General features: G+C 43.5%; 1 protein-coding gene across 1 annotated transcript; it reads right to left on the reverse strand.

Annotated features, from left to right (window-relative positions):
* Positions 1-1,068: 1,068 nt before the first annotated feature.
* LOC120290814 (wall-associated receptor kinase-like 10) lies at positions 1,069-23,142 on the reverse strand. The gene is made up of 2 exons (XM_039307248.1): positions 23,078-23,142; positions 1,069-2,146 (listed from the first exon to the last, which is right to left on the reverse strand). Exons 1-2 carry the CDS (start codon positions 23,140-23,142, stop codon positions 1,069-1,071), a joined length of 1,143 nt encoding a protein of 380 aa, XP_039163182.1.
* Positions 23,143-24,770: the final 1,628 nt, after the last annotated feature.

Raw genomic sequence — 24,770 nt, forward strand, 5'->3', positions numbered from 1 at the left:
TTTAGTCTAAGCCATTAATTTATTTAGGTAGAAAGTACAAAAAAAAAATACTACTTATTTCTATCGCCTTTAATATAAGTTAAATGTTCCTTGCTAGCTAGTGTTTTTCATCGTGGTTTACTAGTATCAAACTTACAAAACAATTTATGTTCTTTCATCCTAAAAATAAAGAGTTTGTTCTACAATAAAGTTATTATCAAGTAAATTCCCTGATACTTCTTTCTTGATTTTATGATCCTCTCATATAGGTTTGGATAAGAACTTCTGTTCTTGATGAATTGACTAATATAGTGTTTTTCATCCCTTTATCATATTTATAAGTAATCATATCAAGGTTGGAAGATGTGGTATTTTCTAAGTTTTGAATCGGTCTGTCTTTCCCACTTTTACTCCGATTTGACATCTGACCTGATTAGATGAACTAGAAATAATGAGAAAGAGTAAAGCAAATCGAGATTTTTTTTTTCTGCCATCATATAAAATTAAGATCCAATTACAAAAATAAAAAGAGTGAAAGGAGATGCTTTTTCTGGCCTATTATAATCCTCGTGGCCAACAATTCTATTATCCTTTCACAGGAAATGAAAATTATATTACGATTAATTGCAATATAATTTGGAAAAAGTAAAAACTGAAAGTGAATGGAGATTTTTACTTGCAATATAAGTGAACTTGGATTATCATAAGAAAAAATAAGATAAAAACGAGTGAGTAGATTCTTTTTCTGACCTATTATTATTATATTTAAGAAAAAAAAAGGACAACAAAGAAAAGATTAGGGGAAAGAGAGATTATGATCATGTAAAAATGGCCATATATCAGCCTTCTATAAGTCCATCTCAGTGCATAGTTGTACATAAATAATATTAGATTGTGACACTCAAACTTGCACAAATGCTTGCACAACTGCAAGTCCAAAACAAATGGCAAACATATATATATATATATATATATATATATAGAACACACAATCAACCCTAGAAGTCCTTATGGACAATTAATATTAATAGACATGTCACCATAGTAACAGAGGATCAGATGGTGGAACCTGCTCAATATATTCCCATATCAGAAAAGAGAGCCCGACGTCCCATGCTGGCTCATCTTAGAAGTAGTTGAAGTCGTATGGGAGTATAGGTTTTCTTCATCCACCTCCGTTTCGGTCTCTTCTTTGTTTTCTTCAACTATTGAGCCATCGAGCTCACGATTAATCCTGGCGAGTTGCTCAGCCACTTCCCTCATTGCCGGCCTTCTTGCACTATTTTGATCCAAGCACTTCACTGCAATCTCAGCGACCATTTCTATTCTCTCTATTTCATCTTCACTAGCGTCCTCAAAGTTTATGACATCGGAGAGTGTCTTATCCTTCATGGAAGATATGAAATAATGGATAATATTGATCGACTCTCCGGACTTAGTAATGAAACTTGTTGGCTTCTTTCCCGTGAGCAACTCCACGAGGACAACTCCAAAGCTATATACATCACTCTTAATTGTTATCAAACCAGTGGTTAAATATTCTGGATCGATGTAGCCGAGCGTGCCTTGTATTTCATTGGCTAAGACATGACTACGCTCTGGTGATATAAGTACGGAAGTTCCAAAATCAGATACTTTTACCGAGTAATTTTGATCCAGAAGTATGTTCACCGACTTGATATCACCGTGAATGATTGGGGGTTCTGCGCAGGAATGCATATACTCGAGTGCAAGAGCTACTTCAGTGGCAATTCCGAGCCGCTTCTTCCATGAATTCATAATGGTTGACGCATTCTGATGGATGTGTTGGAAGAGGGTACCGTTCGAAATGTATTCATAAACCAACAATGGTATTCTAGTCTCCAAACATATGCCATGGAGCTTCACCACGTTTTTGTGGTTTATTTGCATCACAATTTCAAGTTCATGCTGGAAATCCCCTTTTATTAGAGACTTGTGCACGTCTTTAGGCTTCTTGACCGCGAACACGGTATCCCCTGCTATTCTCCCCATATAGACGGAACCAAAACCACCCTCACCCAACTTATTGCTAGTATCATAGTTGTTGGTTGCTTTTGCCAGCTCTACCTCTGTAAAGATTCGAACTCTATGGTGTTTCAAGAGCTCTCCTCCATTTCGTCTAAAGTTTTTCTCTTTGCTTCTCCTCCTCCACGTGTGAAAGGCTAAAGCACCGACAATTAAGAAGGAGAAGGGCAGAATAATTGCTGCCAAAGAATAAATGTAACTAGATTAATGATTAAAGCATGTAATCCTTGGTCCACATAGTTCTTAAAAGAATTTAATTTCAAACACACAACCCATTTAATCCTTTTTTCCATAATCCACATCTATTACCATTGATTTGGATACCTTTAATATAACTGTCAATTTACTGGTGATCGAAATTGTTTCTCTACTAATAAAAAAAAAAAAAAAAGGTAAAATAAAAGTATCTCTCTTTTATGCGAATCATTTGTTGAACAACTAACAAAAGGATTATACATGTTAAGTATCATGTAACAATCCTCACGAAAGTCCTCATTTAAAATTTGACGTGCACTATTATGAACCGAATAAGTAACTGATTGAACTCAATTCAAGTACTTACTCGTCCCAATGTCTTTTCTTGATTATAATGAAGGTTTGTAATAAAACAAAAAAGAACGAGGAAGTATTCACCTCCCTCCACTTATGCACAAACATAAATATCGCCCAAATTTATATTTAGTTAAAATTGGCATGTGGGAAATATATAATATATAACCTGCCAATTAAAAACATGATTGAAGGATATATTCTCTAACTAGAGATAAAAGAAAATGTAACCATTTTTATATACCGATTAATTATTTCTCTAAAACTAATTCAACCACCTTGAAATGAAAAATTGCCCCAACGCCGTGCCCTGTGTGGGGGGCACCGTCATGGAATTAATTTCTGCCAGAAAAACTACTCCACTTATTAGTTGGTAACATTTTTCTTAAGATAAATACCACGTACACCATCTATTGCTATTCCATTTAGGATACATTTACGTAAATATAGCATATTGATAAATATAAATTGTTACACTTCCCAATGAAAATAATTAAAAAATTTCCATGACCTTTACCCTTTCCTTTATTTTTGTCATTTCTCAAAATAAAAAAGCCTCCTTGGGCGGACTTCACGACAAAGGAGTTGCCTCATGGGCTGGTTTTATAGATCCAAACAACCTCCTACATTCACAAGTTAGTCGTTGTGGGACAACGTGAAGATGAAATACATAGTAAACAATTGTACCACATTGCTGTTGACACCTCATTTTTAATTAGGTTAATTTTATTTTGTTAAGTTTTTTTTTATTTCGGATAAATAAGATAATTAATAAACACACCAAAAAAAAAACAAAAACAAAAGCCCAGCCCTTTTTTTCTTTCCCTTTCTCTTCCCCCTCCGTGTGGCCCATGTGGCCCATTTTCCTTCACCCTTGGCCCGGCCCCTTTTCTCTCTTCTTCTTCCTCCTATCTTCTTCTTCCTCGCCGCTTGCATCTCACGCGCGGTGGCGGCGACGCGCGCGGGGGCCTACGGCCGAGGAGTGTAGGGCGACGTCGGCCGGAGGGGATAAGATCGCAGGCGCCATTAATGCTGAGCGAGCATCGCTGGAAAGCTCGATGGGACACCGGTTCAGCCGAGCGGAACCGGCGGGCAAGCCGGAGGCCGGCGACCGAACCCCTCCATCGACCGGAGTTCCTTCGCCTATAAATAGGTGGCCGCAAGCATCGTCGGAGGGCGTGGCAAGCTCGGAGATCCTTCACTGAGAGACATCGGGAAGGGTTGAAGGGCGAGCGCAAGAGGGAGCTCGAGTCGCGAGCTCAGCCACCTTCCACCGAGAGACTTCGGGGAAGGCCGGCGGCGAGTGGCTTCGAGAAGGTCAGATCCGGCCGGTGGAGGCTCGGATCTGGCCTGAGTGAGGAGAAATCAAGGCCGAGGAAGGTCCGGCCGAGATCCGCGGTGCCTCGGATCTGGAGTTTTCTTGCCTTTGTTGCCGTCGGGCGCTATACTGCCTCCGTTCGCCCCGACTGAGATCCCGACGCCATCTGCCGCTGTTGTTCTCCTCGAGTTGTCTCTCCTCCGAAGCTCAAAGAGTGAGCCCGAGCCCGAGGGAGAGAGCCTCGATCAGATCGACTGAGCCCAAGCCTCGCTGACGCTGTCGTCGCTTCGCCACGGTCACCGCCAGCGGTCGGCCTCGCCGTGGCCGCCACCGTCGCAGATCAACCGCCTGTCGTCCGCCGTCATCGCCCCCGTTCAAGAATAGGTAAAGCCGTCGCCGTCGTCCTTGCCGCCCATCGCACCCCCATTCCGTCGGCGTCGCCGTCATCGTGGTTCCCATCGTCGTCGCCGTCACCGCCGTGGCCATCGTCGCCGCCGGTCTCCTCTCCGGCGCCGCGGATTCGCAAACCCTAGGGTTTGCGATTTTCCGGTCACGGCGGACCGGACCCGGAAAATCGGGTAGGGTTTGCGATCTGGGGGGGGGGGCTGCGAGTCGGGTCGTGCGTCGGAGCCGGGTCGGGTAGGGTTCCGAAGGAACCGGGTTGTAGAGCGGGTCGTGGAACCGGGTCGTCAGGCCGGGCCGAGCGTCCCCAAACGCCCGGTCACGGCGTCGTTTTGACGAAATAAAAAAATATAAATAAATAAATAAATTTTGAAAAATCCGAGTCGGGCCCGCGTTGGCCCGTCCGCGCGTTGGGTCTCGACCGGGTCGGACCTAACCCGCGGATCCGACCCGGGTCGGTTTTATTTTATTATTTTAATATAAAATAATATTTATTTTCCAAAAAAATCAAAAAGTGTTTTATTTTCAAAAAAAAATATTAAAAAATGTTTTAATTTCCAAAAAATCGAAAAATTCAAAAAAAATATTAAAAAATGTTTTAATTTCCAGAAAATAAAAAAATATTAAAAAATATTAAAAAATATTAAAAAATATTTTATTTTCCGAAAAAAAAAAAAAAAAAAAAATTCCATATTTTCCAAAAAATGCCAAAATCCAAAAAAATCCAAAATTTCATGAAAAAGCCGAAAAATTCAGAAAAAGCCAAAAAGACTTGTAGTTTTCCAAAAAAACCAAAAATACCAAAAAATCCCTTTTATGTCCAAAAAAAAAAATGAGAAAAATACTCAAAAAATGTTTTCCTCCCAAAAATGCATGGAAAATCTCTCAAAAATCCAAAAAGCCTTAGGGTTTAAACAAGATTAGGTACCGAAAGGGCATTAGTGATTAACTAGTGTAATCAAGTCCCCGATCCTAATTTCTCTGGTTGCGCAGGAGCGAGTATTTCTCCCGATACTTCGCTTAGGGTTTCTAATCGACCCACCCCAAACCGATTAGTGGCGACTTCGTTTTAAAATTAATTTACAGGTTAAAAACTCAAACTATTAAGTCGTGAATTGGCGGACTTGGGAGAGTCCGGGCTTAATAAATTCAGCCGAGCCATTAGCCTCCTTAGGCGCTCGTACCCGTGCGGGCGCCGAGGAAAAAAAGAGGTCGCGACGGCTTGGCGACTCCGCTGGGATTGTGAGGACTTAGGCCATTTTATCTTTGTTTAAATGCTTTGCTGACTTGGTTTTTTTTTTTTTTCTTTTATGCAGGGTAATAGCTTAAAGTTTTTTTATTCTGTTAAAATAAAATGTTTTTGTGATTATAAATTGTTGTGCATGCTTTTGTTTTAAACACTACACATGGCACACACAACCCGGCCGCCGGACTGGGCCGCCATAGGATTTCTAGGATGGTGTTAAGAAAGATACGACCTCGAACGCGAGACTGCGATGTAGAGGTTGCCTTTCTTTTCCCCGAATTTCTTAGCCGAGGTTAGGAGGGTATGCTGCTAACGCGAGACTGCGACGGGCGGATATCCTTTTAATCTCACCAATCCTTCTGAGTTAGAAATCGAGCCGCACATCCCATCTGTATGTCTTTGTGCTTGCCATTTTATTTAAAAGCGAAGTGATTTCTTTACTTTTACTTAGTCTTTTCGGCTCATGGCAAAATAGGGTCGGGTTGTGTATTTCCCTTCCTTATATGCGATGGGAAGATTTGATATCCAGTTCATTCCTACCCCAAAGAGAGAGCTTCTTAGATGGTGGAAGCGGTTAGATCAACCCGGCCAAGAGTGCGTCAAATCAAGAATCGGTCATCTCCTCCCATTGCTCCAAATCAATATCCACTACGGGGTCATGCAAGCACTACCACATTTCGGGGTGCCCTGAAACATCCACCTTCATGTTCGGCAAATTTGAACGACTCCGACTTTAGAAGAGTACGGTCTCGCCATAGGAATGCCCCAGGAAGCGAGCTTGTCAAGCCAATCGGCATTGACCCGTGGTTAGTCTATCACGGTTTCTAAAAATCATTCGGTAAGAGAAATTGTTCAAGCCAACAATAATGCTTTTCCGCTATCATCTTTAATCGAATGCTTTGAAAACAGTCAATGACCCAAAAAGCCAAGATCTTCCTCTTAGCATTCTTTGGTTTTATTATCTTTCCCCATCGAAAGAATGCTATAGATCCTTCAATCACATGGGTGATAAATCAAGTCATTTTGGAGCAGGATATGTGAATATGGTTTTAGCCGAAACGTTTTTATCCCTTAATCGTTTCAAGGACCAAAAGAGAAAATCATGAGGGCCGCTCCAGAAATTTTACAAATGTGGTTCTTTTCCCATATCAAAAGATTTGGGCACCTCATGCAAATATTTGAAATCAACGAGTTTAAACACCCATTGCAAAAGTTTCAAATCTTGGAAAAATATTCTCCCAATGAAGAATATTCTCGGTGGATTAACTTGCTAAAAAACCCGGTCCCTGAGACATTCCTATGGCGAGCTAAATGGTTCATTGCAGGAGAGGCGCGCTTTGCGCTTGATTATTACAACCCCATCCCGTTGCTGGGCCTCTCCGGAGCTACCTCATATTATCCATATAGGGTGGCTCGTCATGCAGTGGTCCTTCAAGAAGTCCCGCCACCGCTCAAATCAGATTGTTCCGAATCTTTTTCACCCGTACGGACTACAACTACTTGGAGGAGATCCGCATAATTCAGAACGCATGGAGTAGATGCCACACTGAAAAGATCGTCGTGCCGGAAGGTTAAAGGAACAAGAAAAAGTTCATCATGCATCAACATTCTACATCCTCAACCATATAATTCCCAAGGAGCTACAACCAAGTAATCCCGATGTAGTTGATAAACTTACCCGCAAGGGCGAATCGAATCTCTTGAAAAGAGCTTGGAGACCAAGAAGAGACACGTATCGAAGTTAGTACGAAGAAGCAAGCGGCTTCACAAGACCGGAGCTTCCCATCGCATATAAAATGGGCAGCGGGACTTTTGATGTGAATATTCCTAATGTTAATATCTAGGGTCGTTTTGACTTGTGTAAAAAGCCCTTTTGGCAATGTATAAATCTCCTGTTAATAAATAAAAATGACATGACCCTTGCCATGGGCCAGTGTTCCATACGTTTCCTGGCTTACATTCTCTCCATTTTCTTTATGCAGGTAATCACAATCATAGTCGTATTCGCCAAAAGATAGAATGGCCGAAGAAAATGTACCAAGCCGTGTCGAGATTATGGAAAGTGAAATGAAGCAAGTCTTCAATGTGCTTCAGCAACTCTCAAAGCAAATAGATTCCATCCAAGGCAAATTAGCTCCCGCCCCTGCCTCAATCGAAGTATTATTACCGCAATCGTCTACTCGAGGTGATCAAGGAAGAGATACTGATGATAACATGCCCGAATTAGAAGACGATATGCACCAAATCGTAGTCGAGAAAGCAAAGCCCAACAGTTTGTCTAAGACTGAACATGACAAACGCCTTGAGAAGCTTGAAGAGAGGCTAAAGCAATTGCAAGGCCTTCAAGATCCTACTCCAACAGACCTCTCCATCTACTCCAAGGTCAAAATGCCGGAAAAATTCAAAATGCCCGAGTTCGAGAAGTACGATGGCACGACCCGCCCAAGAGCTCACTTGCGGATGTACTTGGTTCGAATGACCCAAGACGTTAATAATGAACCTTTAATGATCCAGTTGTTCAGTCAAGCTCGATAGGTCCCGCCCGAGGTGGTACATAAAAAGAACATAAACCTCATCGAGACATGGAGCGAAGCAAGTGAAGCATTCCTCAAGCAGTACAAATTCATAATGGACATTACCCCTTCTCGTGAGGATCTTGATCGCACGGAGAAGAAAAAGCAAGAATCTTTCAAAGAATATGCTATTAGGTGGAGGAATCTCGCCGCCCGGATCGATCCGAGCTAACCGACTTTGAATTGAGAAAATGTTCATTAAAACCCTCCCTTTTGAATACCGCAATCGGATGGTGACTACAATCGCTGAATCATTCAATCAACTCATTCCAGTGGGAGAGCAGATTGAGACGGGTTTAAGGGACGGCTGGTTCACTGAGCCTGCACCTGTCAGCAGAAGGCTCAACATGAAAAAAGATAAAGAATCCTTGATTGATGTCAATGCCACGTACACTGCAAACACCGGTCATCTCCCGACTGTTCAGACAAACACAGGCCAGCAACAGACTAATAACCGTCCACCCCAGCGCTACAACAACCGAAGACAATTCACTCCGCTTCCTGGATCTCCCTCCCAGGTTTTGGCAATCCTCCGAAACAAGAGCCTCCTTTCAACTGAGCCGAGACGACCCAATGCTGAAAACTTCTCCAGCTATGACCCGTCCAAAAAATGTGACTATCACATGGGAGAAGTAGGCCATTCAACTGATGAGTGTTTCGTCCTTAAACATCGAATCCAGAACCTGCTAGATACTAAGGCTTTCTCATTCCAAACCGCGAAGCCGAATGTCCAAAGCAATCCGCTCCCTGATCATGCTGACAAAGTAAACATGATATTCAGTTTCGAAACCAATCAGATCAGAAATGTCAATGCACATATGGCTGACATCTATCGAGGGCTAATAGAAACCGGATATTATCCGGATGATGAAATACTACCCTTTGCAATAATGGAGGAAAGGGTATTAAGAATGATAGAGGCCGGAATAATCGTATACGCCGGCCACACCAGCATAGTTTCTACCATATCGCAAGTCCTCATCAACTGGGAGGAAGAATTTGCCGCGCTAAATGCGGAAAAGGAGAAGAATGACTCAACCTCACCTGAGAGCGTCTTTGAAAGGAAGGAAGCCATTGTTCAAGCATCAACAGCAGAAACAGCTATAGTCATTGAGATTCCCCAACCTTACAAATACAAATGCAACAATGCGGTACCATGGTCTTATGACCTTGATGTTGGTTTGGTCACGAGATCTGGGCGAACCTATGCTCAAGCAAATACTCAGTCTGCTAAGCCCGTCACTGACGAAGAAGCCAAGGAGTTTTTGGCCGTAGTTAAGGCCAGCGAATATAATGTGGTGGAACAATTACGAAAATCACCGGCACAGATCTCTCTACTGGAATTGCTCCAGACATCTGTCAAGCACCAAAAATCTCTCATGAAAGTATTAAGTGAAGTACATGTCCCTGAAACTATTGAGCATGACAAACTCGAGGAATTTGTCAGTACCATCCTTCTAAAGGATCAAATGGCGTTTTCTGATGAAGAGATTCCCGAGGAGGGTAGAGGACACACCAAGGGCCTTTACATATCAGTCAAGTGCAACGCATCTCACGTCGCTCGAGTGTTGATTGACAATGGATCTGCTCTTAACATATGTCCATTAGCGACACTCTGTCGCCTTAAAATAGAGAGATCATGGATCCAGTACCCAAGACTTACATTCGAGCATTTGATGGAACAAAGAAGGAAACAGTAGGAGAGATCGAGCTCGATATTCAAATTGGCCCAACCGTATTTAAAATTTTGTTCCAGGTAATGGATATCCCCACTGCATTCAATTTCCTCTTAGGGCGCCCATGGATACACGTCGCAGGAGCAGTACCTTCCAGCCTCCACCAAAGTGTGAAGTTCGTGGTTGGAGGAAAACTTATCACGGTCCGAGGAGAAGAAGATCACCGCATCTACCACGAGACGGCCATTCCTTATGTTGAACCTAGTGACAAGAATGAAGCTAGCTATCAATCGTTCGAGCTCGTGTCCACTATACACGAAACTCGAGGGACTTTGCCCCTCGTCCCTGAGATATCAAGTGCTGCAATCATGGTAGGAAAAATCATGGTAGGACACGGTTTCCTTCCGGGACAAGGGCTTGGTAGAGAGGCCGGGGGCATTCGTCAGCCCTATTGAAGCTCGGAGAAGACCCTATACCTTGTCGGTTTGGGATATTCCCGAGATAGAAAAGCAAAGAAAAAACTGGCCTTGTATATCCCCGTCTCGAGGAAACTTTCCCGGGCCCAGCCAAGATGATGCATGAGGAAGAAGAAGTGGATACTCCAAAATGGTTCAACCCCGAAAGCGTGAAATTGCCCATAATCCAGGAAGACACAATTTGGCCCTCACTTGAGAAAGAAAGGCCAGATGATGTGACCTCCATGTTCGGGGACATTTTCATAGGCGCCATTGAGGAAGAGCAATTAGAAGAGACATGCGATAACTTCTCGTTCATCCAGCTTCGACACCAAGTTGAAGAATTACGTGAGACCGTACACCATTTGACGAAAACTTCGCTCAAGCTACCCGTGCATTCCGTTCTCATCACAATGAGGAGCTGGTGGTAAATGAAGAAGACCCTATTGACACGACCTGGCGAGGGGCACGGCTACCCTTATCCCCAAGAAGCACTCGGCCATATTCGCCCCTTCCTAAATCAATGTCCATTATATTCCCCATCCTCCTTGAGCAAGGGCTAATCGGCAGAGAATTGAACCATCCTACCCCCGAGTACTTCCTTGATTATGATCCATCCAAGCAATGTGATTACCATTCAGGGGAATTAGGACACTCGCTAGATGACTGCACCATCCTGAGAGACAAGGTTCAAGATCTTTTGGATGCTGGGGTATTCACGTTCCGCTCTCCATGGCTATGTTTCGGCAATGATCACCTCCTCGTGGTACCTAGCACCCGTACCATGTTCCCTGAGCATGCTAAGGAGGCGCATAAAGGAGAGGCAATCATAGACACTTTGGGCCAACCAAGTGGTAAATTTGACTACTATGTCAATTATTCAATTCCCCAAAGTTTCTATGATCATAATCACAACATCGTCCCTGATGGATGGGGAGACGTGGATGATCTGAAATCCACAAAGTCGGGAGCACAAGGAGACGTGGCTGGCAACTGGTATGAAGACTTCTTCGTGGGCGCTATTAACGAAGGACCGTGGGGAAATGGGTGCAGGCCCGCCGAGTAGAATCCTTTTTAACTCCTCGCATACTCCCTACGTGGGAGCCTCGTACATATTTCTTAAAGTCTGGCTTGTTCTGTTTTCAACAACGGTTCCACTCAAGGAACTATTTTTGAAACCACCATGTAAATCCGTCTACTAATAAATAAAGTTGAAAACATTTTGAGGGCATGAGGAGACATACCAAACCGGCCCGTTGATGATAGCCAGCCGTCAAATGAAAGAAGAAATCTGAGGCCCGGGTCTCCTCATGTTTAATTGTCTTTAATCTTTAAAAGCAATTTATCACATTTTCAAAAGAAAGAAGCATGCATGCTACTAACCTTATTTGTTCCCTTAGCCTATCTACTCTATGACACAGGAATAATATAGCGGCAGGCGAGGGTATGGGAACGGTCCAAACCAGCACCGAAGATAGCCATGATAGCAATTCTGATGACTCAGATGATGATTTTGATGATTCCGACGAAATTCAATGGAATTGGAAGCGTCACGAAGAAGCAAAGCCCCCTACTACTGAAGACACCATCATTGTCAATTTAGGCAGCACAGAAGATCCAAGGGAGATAAGGATTGGCGCGAACCTTCCTGAAGGAGAAGCTGCAAGCTTAATTGCCCTCCTAAAGAGATATCAAGATGTATTCGCATGGTCTTATGCCGATATGCCAGGCCTTGATCCAATGATCGTGGAGCATAGCTTGCCAACCAACCCTGATGTGGCCCCTAAGAAGCAACGGCTAAGAAGAGCTAAGCCTCAATTGTCAAAAAGATTGAAGAAGAAGTAATGAAGCTCCCGGCGGTAGGCTTCCTCGAAGTCTCGCAATATCCTAGTTGGGTGGCAAACATTGTACCAGTAAAGAAGAAAGATGGTCGAATCCGGATTTGTGTCGACTACCGCGATTTGAACAAAGCAAGCCCAAAGGATGATTTCCCACTACCTCACATAGACGTTCTTGTGGATAGTACTTGCTGGATTCAAACTTTTCTCTTTCATGGATGGGTTCTCGTGGATACAACCAAATAAAAATGAAGGAGGAAGACAAGGAAAAGACGGCATTCATTACTCCATGGGGACTTTTCACTATAAGGTCATGCCTTTTGGCCTGAAAAACGCCGGAGCAACTTACCAACGTGCCATGGTCACCCTTTTCCATGACATGATGCATAAAGAAATTGAAGTATATGTCGATGACATGATCGCTAAAACCAGACATGGAGAAGACCATGTGAAGACCCTAGAAAAATTATTCGATCGACTTCGCCGGTTCAAGTTGCGCTTGAACCCAAAAAATGTGTGTTCGGGGCAACCTCGGCAAATTACTTGGATTCATTGTGAGCTGTAAAGGGATAGAAGTGGACCCGTCAAAAACTAAAGCAATATTTGAGATGCCTCCTCCCTCGACCGTGAAAGAAGTCAGGAGCCTCTCGGGAAGATTAAATTACATTGCGCGATTCATTTCCAAATTTTTCTGAAACCGCAAAACCTTTCTTTAAACTTCTCAAGAAAGATGCACAAATCAAATGGGATGATGACTCGCGACCGGCATTTGAAAATTTGAAGCGGTACCGATGAAACCCCGGTTTTAGTACCCCTACTCCAGGACACCCTTTGACCCTCTACCTTACCATCAACGGTGAATCCCTAGGTGCAATGTTGGCACGAAAGGACCCCATGATGGGAAGGAACGAGCCATTTACTATTTGAGTAAAAATTCACCACATCGTAACAAAACTACTCCAAATCGAAAAGACTCGTGCTGCATTGGTATGGGTGTTGCATGACTCGGCAAGTACACCTTGCATTACCAGATATTCCTTGTAATCGAGAGTGACCCAATCAAGTATTTGCTTGGTTGCCCGGCCTTGGTGGGAAAATTGGCCAAATGGCAAATCCTAATCTCGTAATTCCGACATCCAGTGATGTCGCAAAAATCAGTTAAAGGTCGAGTGATTGCTGATATGTTAGCAGATTGCCCTAAAGAAGTAGGCGATGATCATTCCCCAGATGACCGAATCTCAGCAGTAGAAGAGGACACGTGGACTATGTTTTTTGATGGAGCTGTAAATTTGTCAGGTTCAGGCACTGGGGCGGTCTTGATATCCCCAAATGGGCAACATTACCCCGTGGCTGCAAAACTGATGTTTCCATGCACCAACAATATAGCCGAATATGAAGCATGCATCCTCGGCCTACAAGCGGCTATTGGAATGGAAGTGTCAAAACTAAAAGTGTTCGGTGACTCCGCCTTAATTATCCTCCAGACTGTGGGCGAGTGGGAGACAAGAGACGCCAAACTAGTACCTTATCATGACTACTTGGAAGAATTGGTAGAAGAATTCCAGGACATCTCATTTGAATACCTACCTAGAATCCGTAACCGGTTCTTGCTGATGCACTAGCAACACTATCATCCATGTTACAAGTAGCAAAGGGGTTAGAAGTAGAGCCTTTGAAAATTGAAGTCTTGACAAGACAGGCCCACTGCATGACTATAACTGAAGAACCCGATGGGAAACCCTGGTATTACGACATCATGAAATACATCCAAAAGCAGGAATTCCCTAAAGAAAGCACTCCCTCTGATCGAAAATACCTTATGAAAATGGCTTCGAGGTTCTTCGTCAGCGGTGAAAATTTGTACAAAAGATCATATAACTCAGCCCCCGCTAAGGTGTGTGGATGCAAACGAAGCCACACAAATAATGCAAGAAATACATGGGGAGTATGTGGTCCTCACATGAATGGACATATGTTGGCCAAGAAAATAATGAGATTGGGTTATTACTGGTTCCCCTTAGAGAGCGATTGTGCTCACCATGTGCGAAGTCGTCATCGTTGTCGATCCACGGGGACAAGATAAATGTCCCTCCAACTGAATTACATCAGTTATCTGAGCCGTGGCCATTTTCAATGTGGGGCATTGATGTGATTGGCCCAATCAATCCAAAGGCATCAAATGGGCACCGATTCATTTTGGTCGCAATCGACTATTTCTCAAAATGGATCGAGGCTGCATCCTATGCAAGCGTAATCGCACGAAACGTTATGAAATTCATCGGACGTGACATAATCGCCCCGTTATGGCGTACCAGAAGCTATCGTCACGACAATGGGTCAAACCTAAACAACAAGTTGATTGATCAATTGTTTTTCGAGTTCAAAATCCAACATCTCGAACTCGTCCCCTTATCGTCCACAAATGAATGGAGCTGTGGAAGCCGCCAACAAGAACATCAAGAGAATCCTATCCAAGACAGCTGAAAACTACCGCGACTGGCATGAGAGGCTACCCTTCGCACTAACAGCATATCGAACTTCGATTCGAACTTCCACTGGGGCAACGCCTTTTTCCTTGGTTTACGGCATGGAGGCGGTTTTACCTGTAGAAGTAGAAATCCCTTCCTTGCGAATTTTATCCCAAGCAGGATTGTCCAAGGAAGAATGGACACAACAAAGGCTTGAGCAACTAAATATGATCGACGAAAAACGACTGAAAGCCCTCTGTCATGGTCAGTGTTACCAACAAAGGGTAGCTCGATCGTTCAATCAAAAGGTGCGACCCAAGCACTTCGAGGTAAATGAGCTAGTCTTGAGGAAGACGCTGCCAATCTTCCCAGCCCGGAGGCAAGTTCGCCCCTAATTACAAGGGTCCTTACGTAATAAAGAAGATACTCCCGGAGGAGCCTTGATTCGACTGAAATGGACGGGCGGGAATTCTCCAAACCAGTTAATTCCGATGCTGTAAAAAAGTACTACCCTTGAAAGATGTTTATTGTCTGGCATTGCCAAGCACTTCTCTATCAGAATGAAAATGCTTATGCACCTTTATATATGAGTGATGTATTTACACCATCATGAAAAATGTGTATTTGACTCAATGGAGAAAAATGAATGGTGATGACCAGTCTTTAAGGAAGTGTCATGAATCAAGAAGCAAACTCGATGGCATAACTTGAACAAATCAACATTACCCAGGCAAACGCATAAGAGTAATCCCTGTCAATTTTGTCCAGCTCGGTGTAAAGAATGCGTCATTCAGGAACCAGTCTGGTTAAAAGAAACCTTCTCCCAGACCAACAATCTTAGAATCTGAAGCCTCCCTTCTTGTTCCGACACATGCTCTTGCAAGAAGTAATTGCCATTAGAGAATTGGAGGTTTTGATTGTCCATCTCGATTCCATAGAAGCTTGAGGTACATGACTTTGCCTGATCAAAGGCAGAAAGAAAAATTCCACAGAAGGAATGCGTTGAAGATAAATCAACAACCAGCAATCATGCATACATGGTCACAAGTGAGGAAGGCCAATCGAAAGAAATGTCAAACTATGTTAAGACAAAAAGGCTGTCATCGACATTCAAACATCATCGAGTCGCAAATACAAACTTTGGAGAAGAGTAATTTGGTATCGTTTCCAATACTCCCCTTCTTTGAATTCACTTTTGACATATTCCCCCTATTGACAGGAGCATCACAACTCAAGAACCAAACTCAATGGTTAGGCAAATCAATATTGGCCAAGCTAGTACGTGGAAATGACCCACATTAAATTCACACGGCTTCGTGTAAAAAGACATGTCATCCGGGAGCTAATTCAGAGAATAATTGACCTAATGAAGCAAGGGACATAGGACTTCGAGTCCCCTCTCACTTTAGGTTCACCCAATCATCCGTAAAACCAAAGTGAAGGGTAAAGTTGTATTGCTTCCAGTTATTCGACTCTTGAAAGAGTTCATGACTAACACATTCCCTCTTGTTTGTTGCAGGATCACCTGACTGTCAAAAGCAAGGATAATGAATCAATGAAAAGCATGTCTTGTTTGTTGCAGGATTAACTGACTGTCAAAAACACAGATAACAAATCGATGAGAGGCATGACAAACTCTCCCAAGCAAAATGACGTCTCAAGTATCGCCAAAGCAAATGGCAGAGATCCTTCAGGCCTCAATTCACCTTTAATGTTGGCCTTGTTGATTGATCTATTTTCATCTTCTCTTACGCGGGGGCAAAAATAGAGATGCCCGATCGGATCCCCAACCCCGGCCCGATCCTTCATGTGTCATATCCCTAATCAATAGGGACAATCATCGACACCCATTTGCGAATAACCCTTTTGATGTTCAAAATTTAACATATTTGGAAGCACCATTATGTTAACTCCTAAAGTTGTCAACAAGGTCTTTTCGAGTCAAAACCATTCACTTGTTTTGAAGAGTTCAAACTCCATCATATTCAAAATGTTGCATGTCGTTTCCAGATGAATTCGGCATGATGATTTTGTCTGTCTAAGTCACTGATTCCACTAAGGATTATTAGAATAGACAGCTAAATGAAGAATACAAGATTAATTGAGCATGTTGGATGAGGCGCGTCAGAATGATGGAAGGCAAGCCATATCCTACACACAGTCCCCCATCTATACACTTGTGAGATGAGTGCGAAGATTCCATGGCTGCGGGGTAAAGAGTTCTCTCGCGAATGGTACGATAACCAAAATAGTGAGAGGCATTCCATCGCTCACCCCATTGAGCCCCATACACCGATGAAATTTCTCTCATATCCCTGTCAAGGAACCACCCCACACCGGGGCAAGTCGAAAGCAAGTCGGCATCACAAAGTGAGAAAGGGGATAGAAATTTTCTTGCTTGCACTTGCATCAATCTTCGAGTGTCTTTATTGCATATGAACACTCGCGTTAATTTAAGTGCCCTAGAGTCATGAAGAGCAATTCTTTCTTTACGCACTTGTATTCATTGTACAACCCAAGTGAGTCTGTAATTTTACCCTCATATCAAGACAAAACAGAAGTTACTGCCATTTAAGCAGCATAGCCCAGAGAGCCTACTGAAGATGAAGACTCAAGAGTCTAATAACGGTGCTTCGATTGAACTTGTCTAGGCCAGTTCCTCTAACGACAAGAATGAAAAGCAGGGGCATAAAAAAGCAGTGTACCTGGTAAGAGCAAGGTCAATGCCCATATTTGAAGAACGGGAATACAAAATAAGGGCATGAAAAAGCAAGTGTTCGGTAAAAGCAAGGCCAATGCCCTCCAAGTCAAAAATGCAACCAAGAAAATGTTGTTGTTGTAGAACCTCCATTTGACGGTGAGAAGAAAGACGGTGACAAATGCCAAGGCAATCACCAGCTCTACCTTTTTACACATGAATCAAGCCTACTTTGCATCCCATTGTAAAAGTCTCTTCAGATTAGGGGCACTTCAATTAACGTAGGATTTCATATGTCCATAAGCATCGCTCGAAGAAGTACGAGCAAGATTACTCTATCTCTTTTCGCAGGGTTCTTGACTTGTAAACCCGGAGATGATCGTGCAACATTTTCGTCCATCGGCTTCGACCTTGATGGTCCCCTCTGATGAGCCACTGACCAAGACTTCATCACGTTTCAACAAAGACCTCTCACATTGGTAAAGTCATCTTGTTTGCGAGAATACTCGGACCCCGCTGACATGATGACAAAGTGAGATAGTGTGGTCCTTATGAATCCCGCATCAATGGTTAGGATAGCCTTTTCCATGAGAGTGAGCGGAAAGTCCTTTCGGGCATCAAAGTCCCTCATCGGCATGCTCAAGACATCTACATTCTAAATGAAGGTTGTCTTTCAAAATCTTCCCAGTGGAAATCAAAAGATGCAGAACTGACAAAATTATCATGCATGAATCTCATTTGAACTCATGAATTTACAGCATATACAATCATGTGTGCATATTGTGCAAATAGCAAACATACTCTTAGAGATTAGAGATATTGCCAGGTAAGCATATCTCTATCCTCATTTGTCTTAAGGTACCTATCACTGTCCAGGTACTCTCTTATTGACACTCAACCTATTTGAGTTGTCCCTTGAGTTTGGGTGCCTACTGCTGTTTGGGTATCCCCATTGTCTTAGAGTACCGGTCATCGTTCGGATACTCCATTTTCCAGAAACTTGACCTGTTCGAGTTGTCCCCAGAGTATTGATACTTGTGACTGACCAAGTATTCCTTTATTGTTAAATACCTACTGCTGTCTAGGTATCCCTGTTGTCTTTGAGTACCGGTCACCGTTCGGATATTCCCTTTTCCTGACACTCGACATGTTCAAGTTGTCCCCAGAGTATTGATACTTATGACTGACCAAATATCTCTTGGAATACCTACCGCTGTCTAGGTATCCTCATATCATCAAGTACCCACCCTTGTCTAGGTACTCCCTTTTCATGACACTCAACTTGCCCGAGTTGTCCCCAAATAATAGCAGCTGTTCAAGCATTCCACTGCTTTGTGTACCTGCGCCTACCCAGGTATCTTCCAGAATTGATGCCCTGAAAAAGGTCAGCGCATCCTCCCGAGAAAGGTCGGGTTCCAACTGGTGTCTTCGACGAAGTCGGACGCCCCACAAACGGATGCCCCGAAAAAGGTCGGCGCATCCTCCCGAGAAAGGTCGGGTTCCAGCGCGGTGTCTTCGACGGAGTCGGGCACACGTAATCGATGCCCTGAGAAAGGTCGGCGCATCCTCCCGAGAAAGGTCGGGTTCCAACTGGTGTCTTCGATAGAAGTCAGACACCCCACAAATCGATGCCCTGAGAAAGGTCGGCGCATCCTCCCGAGAAAAGTCGGGTTCCAACCAGTGTCTTTGACAGAAGTCAGACACCCCAACAAAATAGATGCTCTGAGAAAGGTCGGCGCATCTCCCGAGAAAGGTCGGGTACCAACCGGTGTCCTCGATACAAATCGGGCACCCACAAATGAGATGCCCCGAGAAAGGTCGGTGCATCTCCCCGTCAAGGCGACCAAAGAAAGGTTCGAGTCCTAGACAAATCATGGATTGTTTTAACAGGCGACCGAAGAATGGTTCGGGTCTGGAAGAGCGATCTCCGTCACGGCGACCGAAGAATGGTTCGGGTCCGAGACAAACCACCGATTACTCCAACAGCGGATCGAAGAATGGTTCGGGTCCGGAAGAGCGAGTCTCCGTCACGGCGACCGAAGAATGGTTCGGGTCCGAGACAAACCACTGATCACTCCAACAGGCGACCGAAGAATGGTTCGGGTCCTAGAAGAGCAGTCTTCCGTCAAGGCAACCGAAGAAAGGTTCGGGTCCTAGACAAATCATTGATTGTTTTAACAGGCGACCGAAGAATGGTTCGAGCCCTGGAAAAGCAACCTCCTCATATCACCAGGTAAGATGACGCCTTGATACTTGCCAAAACTCGGGTTCACACCCTATCTCACTCACATCCGGTAAGTAACTACGGGTATCTTCTTATCTGTCTTAGTATATGAAAAGTTATATTGCTCTTTTCCTACATAGAATAATAGATCCCAAGTAAAATATAATCTGCTACGCATGTATGGATAAAATTGAGGCATCAGTTTGTCTTTGAATGCAACCTCTGCGAGCTCACCTTCAAAGAGGGGCAGCTGTTGACACCTCATTTTTAATTAGGTTAATTTTATTTTGTTAAGTTTTTTTTTATTTCGGATAAATAAGATAATTAATAAACACAAAAAAAAAAACAAAAACAAAAGCCCAGCCCTTTTTTCTTTCCCTTTCTCTTCCTCCGTGTGTGGCCCATGTGGCCCATTTTCCTTCACCCTTGGCCCGGCCCCTTTTCTCTCTTCTTCTTCCTCCTATCTTCTTCTTCCTCGCCGCTTGCATCTCACGCGCGGTGGCCGGCGACGCGCGCGAAGGCGGCCTACGGCCGAGGAGTGTAGGGCGACGTCGGCGGAGGGGATAAGATCGCAGCGCCATTAATGCTGAGCGAGCATCGCTGAAAGCTCGATGGGACACCGGTTCAGCCGAGCGGAACCGGCGGGCAAGCCGGAGGCCGGCGACCGAACCCCTCCATCGACCGGAGTTCCTTCGCCTATAAATAGGTGGCCGCAAGCATCGTCGGAGGGCGTGGCAAGCTCGGAGATCCTTCACCGAGAGACATCGGGAAGGGTTGAAGGGCGAGCGCAAGAGGGAGCTCGAGTCGCGGAGCTCAGCCCACCTTCCACCGAGACTTCGGGAAGGCCGGCGGCGAGTGGCTTCGAGAAGGTCAGATCCGGCCGGTGGAGGCTCGGATCTGGCCTGAGTGAGGAGAAATCAAGGCCGAGGAAGGTCCGGCCGAGATCTGCGGTGCCTCAGATCTGGAGTTTTCTTGCTGCTGTTGCCGTCGGGCGCTATACTGCCTCCGTTCGCCCCGACTGAGATCCCGACGCCATCTGCCGCTGTTGTCCTCCTCGAGCTGTCTCTCCTCCGAAGCTCAAAGAGTGAGCCCGAGCCCGAGGGAGAGCCTCGATCGATCGACCGAGCCCAAGCCTCGCTGACGCTGTCGTCGCTTCGCCACGGTCACCGCCAGCAGTCGGCCCTCGCCGTGGCCGCCACCGTCGCAGATCAATTCCTGTCGTCGCCGTCATCGCCCCCGTTCAAGAATAGGTAAAAGCCGTCGCCGTCGTCCTTGCCGCCCATCGCACCCCCATTCCGTCGGCGTCGCCGTCATCGTGGTTCCCATCGTCGTCGCCGTCACCGCCGTGGCCATCGCCGCGCCGGTCTCCTCTCCGGCGCGCGATTCGCAAACCCTAGGGTTTGCGATTTTCCGGGTCACGAAGCGGACCCGGACCCGGAAAATCGGGTAGGGTTTGCGATCTGGGGGGGGCGGCTGCGAGTCGGGTCGTGCGTCGGAGCCGGGTCGGGTAGGGTTCCGAAGGAACCGGGTTGTGGAGTGGGTCGTGGAACCGGGTTGTCGGGCCGGGCCGGGCGTCCCCAAACGCCCGGTCACGGCGTCGTTTTGACGAAATAAAAAATATAAATAAATAAATAAATTTTGAAAAATCCGAGTCGGGCCGCGTTGCCCGTCCGCGTTGGGTCTCGGCCCGGTCGGACCCAACCCGCGGATCCGACCCGGTCGGTTTTATTTTATTATTTTAATATAAAATAATATTTATTTTCCAAAAAATCAAAAAGTGTTTTATTTTCAAAAAAAATATTAAAAAATGTTTTAATTTCCAAAAATCGAAAAATTCAAAAAAAATATTAAAAAATGTTTTAATTTCCAGAAAATAAAAAAATATTAAAAAATATTAAAAATATTAAAAAATATTTTATTTTCCGAAAAAAAAAAAAAAAAAAAAAAATTCCATATTTTCCAAAAATGCCAAAAATCCAAAAAAATCCAAAATTTCATGAAAAAGCCGAAAAATTCAGAAAAAGCCAAAAAGACTTGTAGTTTTCCAAAAAAAAACCAAAAATACCAAAAAATCCCTTTTATGTCCAAAAAAAATGAGAAAAATACTCAAAAAATGTTTTTCCTCCCAAAAATGCATGGAAAATCTCTCAAAAATCCAAAAGCCTTAGGGTTTAAACAAGATTAGGTACCGAAAGGGCATTAGTGATTAATTAGTGTAATCAAGTCCCTGATCCTAATTTCTCTGGTTGCGGAGGAGCGAGTATTTCTCCCAATACTTCGCTTGGGTTTCTAATCGACCCACCACAAACCGATTAGTGGCGACTTCGTTTTAAATTTAATTTACAGGTTAAAAACTTAGCCTATTAAATTCGTGAATTGGTGGACTTGGGAGAGTCCGGGCTTAATAAATTCAGCCGAGCCATTAGCCTCCTTAGGCGCTCGTACCCGATTGCGGGCGCCGAAAAAAAAAGAGGTCGCGACAATTGCCGACCGAAAGCACTTTCCAAATTTGCATCTTCTTTAAAAGCAAGGCTTGTAAAGAGAAGCGATCGTCCTTTGAATTTTAATAATATTATTATTATTCCTATAAAAATAATTACAAGTAAATTAAACGAAATAAAATATGTTTTTTCTTAAAAGTGCACAAAAGGCAAAGCTAATGCTATCTTGGCTGTAGGAATGTAGTATTTAAGAGTGAGCGCTTTCAAATTTCTTCTAGTACCTTCTGAAACCTATAATCTATCCATTGGAACTAGTTCCCAAAATATTAGGGAACTTGGCATTTTTTTTTACAAGGAATGTAGTATTTAGGAGTGAGCGGTTTCGGATTTTTTCTAGGTACCTTCTGGAACCTAGAATCTATCCGTCAGAACAGGTTCCTAAAATATTAGGGAACTTGGAGCCTACCATGCATACCCAAGAAACTAAAACCTACTCTTTCACTTTTCTAAGGTTGGTTCCAAGTTCTACTCAGGTGCCACATGTACTATTAATTGAAGGATTGTAAATAATGACCACCATTTGCTACAATATATGATCATCATTCATATTTAGATAAACGGAGATTATGAAATATTAACAAAGTAAAAGTCTCAATTATAGATATCGCCAGAAATGGAAGCTTAGTCTAGTAGTTTCATATTAATATTATTGAACATCATGGAATAACGTACGATTGCACAAAGACATAAAGCATGAAAAACAGAAAGACTTGCTCCAAGGTCTAGGTTCTTGATTCTACGTGAAACCTGAAACCTCCCCGTCGGAACAAATTCTCCAATTTTTTGAGCTTGGAACCTACTTTGCATGCGCTAGAACCTAGAGCTAGACCGGTTTCACCAATATGGTTCTCAAATTCCCTATTATACTTTGAAACCATGTTCACTCCTAATGGTGTCAACGGGGCACAGATTGCTTGTGCCTCATGCCCATCCGAAAAAACCCCACTACAGCAAGCTTTTATACATGGATCCATTTATTTTTTTTAGCTTATTTTCCAAACTTTGACATTTAATATTATAATTTGCTTAACTTCAATAACTTTAAATTCAGAAGATAGATCGGAAAATGTCTTTTTATACCCCCGGAAAAACTGATACATCCACTGCCAAATCTCAATTAAAATATGGATTAATATACCATACTCTGCTAGCCTCATCTCAAATTGCATTAGCAGTGTAATTTTTTTTCCCTAAAAATTCCAATATCTATACTTCTGTTTATTCGGAAAATCTCGATTTGTCTGTTTCTACTATTACATTTTTTTTCTTTATTATTTTATGTTTCTCTCTTTTAATCTCTTTTTATAGATAATCAATTGAAGATCTTGCTAACCGTTCACGGGATAATACCTAAATTTTTACCCAAATCCAACCTCAACCAAGACATGCAAGTTTGAATAATAATTACTGTTAAAGGATCTGGCAAAAAAAATGAAAATAAAAAAAGCCTCAATCCAATCAGTGGGTGTGACCGTTGAAGGTGAGTTGAGTTTCTTGAATTATGGTAATCCAAACTGAGCTTCATCAATCTAGAAGGTCGTCCTAATTACCAAGCAATAGCGTTTGGCCTTCTTGTCCATCTAGTGCTTAAGGGCCATTATCACTTCAGCAACTCACAAGAGAAGAAAGAAATTTTCGGAATTTATACCATTATTAGGGCTTTTCTCCTCTTGAAATCAGAAACTCTAGTTGTTCGTTTTGGCCCAAGATTTGTAGGTTTGGTTGGAGTAGGAATTTTCACTTAAGAGGTGCTCTGTGTACTCCCACAACGTAGATTCAAAGTGTTAGCTTCAGAGAAAAAGGGCCAAAAGGAAAAAGGACGAAAGGGGAGGTAGAAGAAAAACAAAGGAAAGATGTAATCGGCGTTAGCCTGGAACTGAACAGAGACACGTGGCAGCTTGTTGGCTCACTGCTTGTGCTACCGGGGATTATACCGACTAAGTATGATATATTAATAATACATAAAAAAAAATGTCAAACTTACTGCAAATTCAACAATTGAATTGATAGACTATGAACCATCTAGCGAATGACGAGGAGATATATATATGAAATTACCTGGAACAAGTAGTACCCAGGGAGAAATTTGGCAAATGGCTTCACCATCGCCCATCATTCCAAATGGGCAATAGCATGTGTGGTTCCCGGCAGTATTCTTGCACTTTCCACGGCATCGGTTTTTTTGGGTCCTCACACTCATTGATGTCTACATTGAAGAGAAATTGAACCGTTATCTCGTTTATGGCAAAAACAAATTTAACAAGTCTGTGCATGGATTATTAGATAAACAATGCTATCCCATTTAGGTTTCAGTTATAGCACTGTGACATGTGTCCACTCTCTCTCAAGATATCTTTTCTTTATCTTCTCTCAGTCTCTCTGCGTCAAATCTGAGCTCAGCAATGGCGTTGTTCTTTGCCATCGACTGAGACCGACACTATCTCGAACTCTATTTACGAGACCCGTTGAGGGTCCACGAGCTAGGAAAGGATCCTGTGTAAAGAACTCGCGGGAATTGAGCTTTTGCAATAATGCATGAACCCTACGTTGCAAGAGCGAAGCGAGGGGTAGACCTTCCATTAGAATTATATCATGTGGTATGACGCATGCAATAAATAAGAAAAACATACTTTCTCAGTCCTCCCCCTATGACCTCCACTCAACCCAACATCCCCTCCACCACCACTGCGGCCCAGCACGCTGCGAACGTTGCAGTCATTGTGACCACTGCATCGCCATCTCCGCCACTGTCGATATTGATGTTCAGATGAGTTAAGGTCACGACCCCACCCCCATG

The sequence above is a fragment of the Eucalyptus grandis genome, chromosome 2 (genome assembly GCF_016545825.1).
Source record: "Eucalyptus grandis isolate ANBG69807.140 chromosome 2, ASM1654582v1, whole genome shotgun sequence".
NCBI classification, from domain to species: Eukaryota; Viridiplantae; Streptophyta; class Magnoliopsida; order Myrtales; family Myrtaceae; genus Eucalyptus; species Eucalyptus grandis.